Genomic DNA, 6,593 nt, shown 5'->3' on the forward strand with positions numbered 1-6,593 from the left:
GGGGGGTAGTAGCAGGGGGTCATGTATGCACCACCATCCAGATCTCACTGCACATGTCAGGGACAGATGCTTCTAAGAGCATTACATTACAGATACGTTTCTGATTTGAATATTCGAATGATCTTTCTTTGTTTATAGATACTGACATGTAGCACTGTTTTTTTGTTTGCTGTGTAATTTTGGAGTATTGTAGACTCCTATAATATAGGTAAGAACTGAATATGTTGATGTTCGGTATGCTGCTGATCAGATGGTAGACCTGGACAAGACAAGTGCAAATAAATAAAGCATTCAGTACACAGGTAAACCAATAAGAGAGGTCTAGATTATCTGAATGAAACAGGCAGACAGAAGAGTGAATGAATGTAAACCAAGAGCCACAAGATGCGGTTATCGGATCCATGGGTCCTGATTTTCTACTAGGTAAGCCATGTTTTCCATTTGTCTACTCAAGAAAGGTGACCATCAAAGTCAATGACATCTTCTTACGCTAGCATGTCTGCTATTTATACTTGCTCCACTGGCAGGTCCAGTGTCTAATCTCTGTCTTGCTTTCCTAGACATCTGACTCTCTGACCATTTTGGATACTTGCATGGCTGTTTCCAGACAATTTGGCTCCCAGGGCAAACAAAAAAAATGCGCCCCCTCCCCATGAAATTCTAAAATGCCCCCACCCCCTTGCAAAGACCACTGCCCGATTTGGCTCTACACCTCTGAGGAAGTAATGTCGAAATAGGACTAATCACCTACATTCCAGTGTAATTGTGACAGTAAAATCTGACCATGCATGGAGATGTCTGGGGACCCCACTGTGCCGGATATCCATTGCAAATATTGGAGGGCTGTTAAAAAAAACCTGCAGAACATCAGAGGCTCATGGGCCAGTCATTGTTTTTGCTGCTTTAGTATAATTTGCCTATTCCTACTCCAGCCATCCTGTGACTCCAGTAAGGAACCTGGTCTGCAGGGGAATATGTGATCCAGTTCCACACCTCTGAACTCCAGTGGAATTGTGAATTCTTAACCACAGTTTTCTGACGAGGTCTCATGGGTACAAACAACAATAATCTGGCTGCACGTGAACTGCCTATTTCCTTAGATAGGTTTATTTGTCTCAGTGATCTAGTTGACCTATGACTGTATAGGAGATCTCTGAAGAAATATATATATATATATATATATATATATATAGTGTGTCTGTGGGTGTGTGTGCGAGGGGGAAGGCCCACCACTCACTGGTTCCATCAACTTTCTAGAATCAAGAAGCGATCTTGTCTCTCCAAGCAATGTTGGCAATCCCACTCCTACGTCTCCTCCTGGGAGAACTTTAATTGCACCAAAGTTGCGTCTTTCCAGCAGCTTATGCAGGTAATTAAATTTGCCCCTTAGTGTTCACATACCAACCAACTTGTTATGCTATGTGCTTACGAGTTTTCTGATATATTGCAATGTAACTGATGTTTCTGTCTTGTTTTGTTGATCTTCCAGTCAGCCCTGTAACAGGACTCATAGACGTCCTGTTAGATAGATAGATAGATAGATAGATAGATAGATAGATAGATAGATAGATAGATAGATAGATATTTAATATATTTTTTCTATGACTTTCTTATCAACTACTAATCTATTTATTAACATTAATAAAAATAAGTTTATTTATATAGCACTTTCTCTAGCAGGAATAAAGGCGCTTTACCGACGGGTTGGGTATGTTATGCTGACTGCCGGGATCCCAGTGGTCAGCATACCGGCACCGGGATCCCGGCAGCAGAATGCTGGCGGGGGGGAAGGCGAGCGCGACAAAGCCCCTCGCGGGCTCTCTGCGCTCGCCACAGGTTCTATTCCCACTCTATTAGTGTTGTGGACACACATGAGTGAGAATAGACCCTGTGGGTCAGAATTCCGACTGCCGGCATTTTTAACGCTCGTGATCCCGAGCACCAGTAACATAACTGCATCCCATCATACAGACATCAGAAACAATGCCCATGATACAGAAGATTTAAATAAAACAGCAATTAAGAAGCCACACAGACATAAAAGAAAACCTTAAGCACACATAAGCATAATACAGGATTGGTGTAGGTATTTTGGGTAATAACTTCCAAAGGTTGTGTATTCCACCATCACAAGGTACCAGGGGAGGCAGCCCTCTTGGCCGCACTGCGTAGGATCACCCTGGGTGGAATAGTCTAACCCTAAAAGTTTACAGTAGTCAGCAAATGCATAGTTTTTCGGAGCCATGATGTATTACTGTGCGGGGCCGGTTCGAGGGCTTTCAGCGCCCCGGGCGGGCAATAGGGGCATGGCTTCATACAGGGGGCATGGTCAGTTACGCCCCCTGTACAGTAGTAGCGCCGCTGGAATGATCTGTGGTGCACGATGACGTCATCGCGCACCGCACAGCAAAGGTCCTCTCCACGAAGGGAATCTAGACGCTACGTGTCTTGTTCCCTTCACAGCGGGGGGCAGCGGCAGCGGGACAGAGCGGGCAGCGGGGGGCACAGCAGCAGCGGATCTTGCCATGGTGCGGCGCCCTCCGGAAGGCTCCGGCGCCCTCCGGAAGGCGGCGCCACCGGGCAAAAGTCCTGCTTGCCCGTGGCAAGAGCCGTTACTGTATATATTGACAATTGTAGAAGGTATTGGAACGAGCGAGGCTGTTAATCAGTACTGATGTTGCGGTAATCCATCAAACTGCCACTGGAAACTTTGAGGTTTCAAACAACCACCTAAAAGAGACAAAGGGCCTCATTCCGAGTTGATCGCACGCTGCCGATTTTCCCAGCACAACGATCTGGTTACTACTGCGAATGCGTATGCACCGCAATGCGCACGCGCGTCGTACGGGTACAAACAGCATTGTTGATGGGTTTGTGCGACAGATCCATTTGCACAGCCGTTCGCAAGGAGATTGACAGAAAGAGGGCGTTTATGGGTGTCAGCTAACCGTTTTCTGGGAGTGGTAGCAAAAACGCAGGCGTGACGTCAATTCCGGGGCCGGACAGGCTGAAGTGATCGCGAGGGGCTGAGTAAGTACAACCTACTCAGAAACTGCAGAAAAAAAAAATTTGTCCCGCTCTTGCTGCACGGATGCTGTTCGCACAAACCATCAAATGCTGATAAGTACACGTCGCGCGCCCGTGCGCTTGCGGAGCTATGCAGTAGTAACAGATCGTGCTGCAGGAAAATAGCTAGCGAGCGATCAACTCGGAATGAGGGCCAGAGGTCATACATCCAATTTATACTACTGGTTTAGGATACATCCTATTTTTATGAGCATAGTGTTCTCATATTTGCCACCTACTTATTAAGATCTTCTAATATACCACATTTATAAAATCTGAGGAAACAGGTTCCCCTTGTTTTACAGGATTATAGTATATTGTAGTAAGTTTTCCATTTGGCATTTTGAAATACACTCTAAGGATTTACAGTCTTAAGAGATTTATATTAAAACTATGGATTGAAAACAAGAATTTCTGGGTTACACATCTTTTCGGAGAGTCTCATATAGCAAAGAGGTATGTTGACTGTTTTCCCCTATTATCCTGTTTGCTGTATATGTGCAGGAGACAGGTCTTTGCTTGTTTGCCTTATTGAAATTTACGAACGTAACGCTCTGATTTGTAGCAAGCAGTGAAAAGCTACTGTGGAACAGTGATGTATTATTATGGTTTTGGTTTTTACTTTTAAGTGCTTATTTTTAGGGAATTTGGTGTTATTTCTGTTTTTTTATGTATTCAGTGTTTATCTGTATCAGGTATCAAAAAAGAAAAATGAACTTATTTTAAGAAGACATGGTACTGGAGAAGTGGAAAGAAGGCAGGATCCTCAGGAAGGATAACATGTAAGAGTGCCAGTAAAACAGGACAGTGTATCCCAACATGGGTCCTCAAGGAGGCACCCAAACAATGCAGATTTTAAGGATATACATGCATTAGCACAGAAGGTTGAATCAACATAACTTATTGACAGATCCCATCATAGTCACCAGAAAAGGGGGAACGGGGGGGGGGGGGGGCGGGGGGCAAGGGAGCGTCTCCCCCCAACCAAACATTCGAGAGGTACGGGTCAATGTACTTTTACGCAAGATGTAGAGCCGCCGCCGGATCCCTCCCTGGTAACAGCCACTGGCGCACGTGATGTCTAATGACCACACATGCACAGCAAGTCCGCAACATAAAGTAAACCATCACTGTTGCGATCACTTTAATTTACACACCACAAGGAAGGGTTCCTATAGGACTCCTATAGGAGCGCCTGTCCCTGGATGATATTTCTAATTCATATGGCCAGAAACAAATTTCTGATTTCCTGAATAGCAGCTATAATAAATTTGATTTATTGTGTCTAAAACTCCAAAAATTATAATTGGGCCCCTTATTGTTGTATCTAATACACTATCATCTGGCATCCCCATAGTGTCCTCTATGATATTTTTAACATAATAACTGCATATGTGTGGATGTATATATAGATAGATAGATAGATAGATAGATAGATAGATAGATAGATAGATATACTCTAGACATAACAATAGAAATAGTTATATAAATATAGATATAGATATTTATCCCTGTCATCAGGTAGGTGATGTGGCAGGTAAGTCCAACTGCCCTTGCAATTATAACAGAGGTAGATCCCTGCCTATGCAGCATGGCTGCAAATGTAGGCGGTCCGGCGCCATGTTTCCACTCACAGGAAACGCAGGCAACGACAATCATGACATGATCACATCCTTCTGGGTTGCGATCGCATCATGACAACCCACGCACTGCGCCCACTGCAAGAGCGCAGTTGCGAAAAACACTTGCAGCCATACCGATCAGCTCTGAATAAGGTCTACTGTGTATTAGAGGTTCTGCTCATAGGCTTTCTATTATGGGTGCAGTATTTGCGGAGCACACGGGCCCCTGGGTCCAGTTGTGTCCACACCGCACACACTGCACCCATATATTATACTTACCCCTCCGGAGTCCCACGGCGGCAGCCCTGGAGTGCAGACACAAATCACTTGGAAAATGCCCGCCGCGGCCATTTCCAAGTGATTTGCACATGTGCCCTGGAGATGTCCCTGGAAACAAGGCACAGGCGCCATGGTCCCGGAGACCTGCACATGCGCAGTAGACTCTGGCATTATGCCAAAGTCTATTTGCTGCTGTCTATGGTGTGTGGTGAAATGTGAATAACAGACACTACTGTGTTGTGTTGTGTAATGTGAAGTGGTACTATTCTGTGTTTTATCTGATAAATAACCATAGTTTCTTACTCTTGCTTTTGTCTAGTAATGAGAAGATGAGAAAAAGACCTCACATGCAGTTACTGACTATCACCTCGCTCCTCTTGTTGGTGCTGTTCCTCGTGTATATATGGATGTCCAGCTACATCATACGCATAAGCCAAGAAAAGGAAAAAAACCCTACATACATGCAGACTAGTCCATCAAGAAAAGTTGATAGCAACCAACTTCTTATTGTTCTATGGACTTGGCCCTTTGGAGAAATATTTCCTCTGGACACATGTCAGTCCGTGTATGGAGTATCAGGGTGCATATTGACAACCGATCGTAAATTGTTAAATCAGGCTGATGCTGTAATCATTCATCACATTGATATCATGTCTAATAAAAAGCTCCCCCAAGGACCAAGGCCTCACTACCAGCGTTGGATTTGGTTCAACAGGGAGCCTCCAACCATCTTAGAGAACCTCAGTATGTTAGACAATCTTATAAACATGACGATGACCTATCGAGAGGATTCTGATATTTTTATTCCCTATGGTTTCCTGAAGCCACTGAAGGAACCTCAGAGTATTAAAATTCCTACAAAATCCAAGCTGGTGGCCTGGGCAGTTAGTAAATGGTACCCGGGTGTTCGGAGGACTGCTTACTATGAAGAACTGAAGAAACACATTCCTATTGATGTGTATGGAAAACACCACAAGAATCTGAGCTGGGCTGATTTTTACAGCACCCTTTCTCAGTACAAATTTTACCTGGCATTTGAAAATTGCGACCATAAGGATTACATAACTGAGAAGCTGTGGTTCAATTCTTTTGAATTAAGGATTGTTCCTGTGGTACTTGGAGCCACCCGAAAGAACTATGAACGCTTCATCCCTCCTGACTCCTTCATTCACGTGGATGATTTCTCCAGTCCTAGAGAGCTAGCACAGTTCCTGCTGGACCTGGACAAAGACTATGCCAGATACCAACAATATTTTAAGTGGAGATCAAATTATGCTGAAGTTAGAGAGATCGGGTGGGATAATCATTACTGTAAAGCATGCAGGGAGCTGCAAGAGTACAAAGGTTACAAAGTTATCCAGAGTGTGGAAAAATGGTTCCTGACGTAAAGTTTTCAAAGGCACCACCAGGGCAACCATCAGGCGGGGACTGTGGGAACTGGTGTCCCGGGCCTTTGCAGAGAGGGGGGGGCATAATGGGGGGGGGGGTGTAGAGAGGGGGGTAGAGAGGCCCCCCCCCCTGACTCGTACCGCCAATACCTGTAGAGCTGCACAACAAGTCTGTGAATCATCAGCAGGCTGATGCGCAGTGAGGACTTCTTAAAACAAGCCTTATCTGTTCATCAGC

The 6,593-nt window shown here is 44.8% G+C and overlaps 1 protein-coding gene across 1 annotated transcript; it reads left to right on the forward strand.

Moving 5' to 3' along the window:
• Positions 1 to 5,296: 5,296 nt before the first annotated feature.
• Positions 5,297 to 6,359, forward strand: LOC134969934 (3-galactosyl-N-acetylglucosaminide 4-alpha-L-fucosyltransferase FUT3-like). The gene has a single exon (XM_063946093.1). It carries the CDS (start codon positions 5,297 to 5,299, stop codon positions 6,353 to 6,355), a length of 1,059 nt encoding a protein of 352 aa, XP_063802163.1. The 3' UTR covers positions 6,356 to 6,359.
• The last annotated feature ends 234 nt before the right edge of the window (positions 6,360 to 6,593 follow it).

Source organism: Pseudophryne corroboree, chromosome 11 (genome assembly GCF_028390025.1).
Source record: "Pseudophryne corroboree isolate aPseCor3 chromosome 11, aPseCor3.hap2, whole genome shotgun sequence".
In the NCBI taxonomy this organism is placed as follows: domain Eukaryota; kingdom Metazoa; phylum Chordata; class Amphibia; order Anura; family Myobatrachidae; genus Pseudophryne; species Pseudophryne corroboree.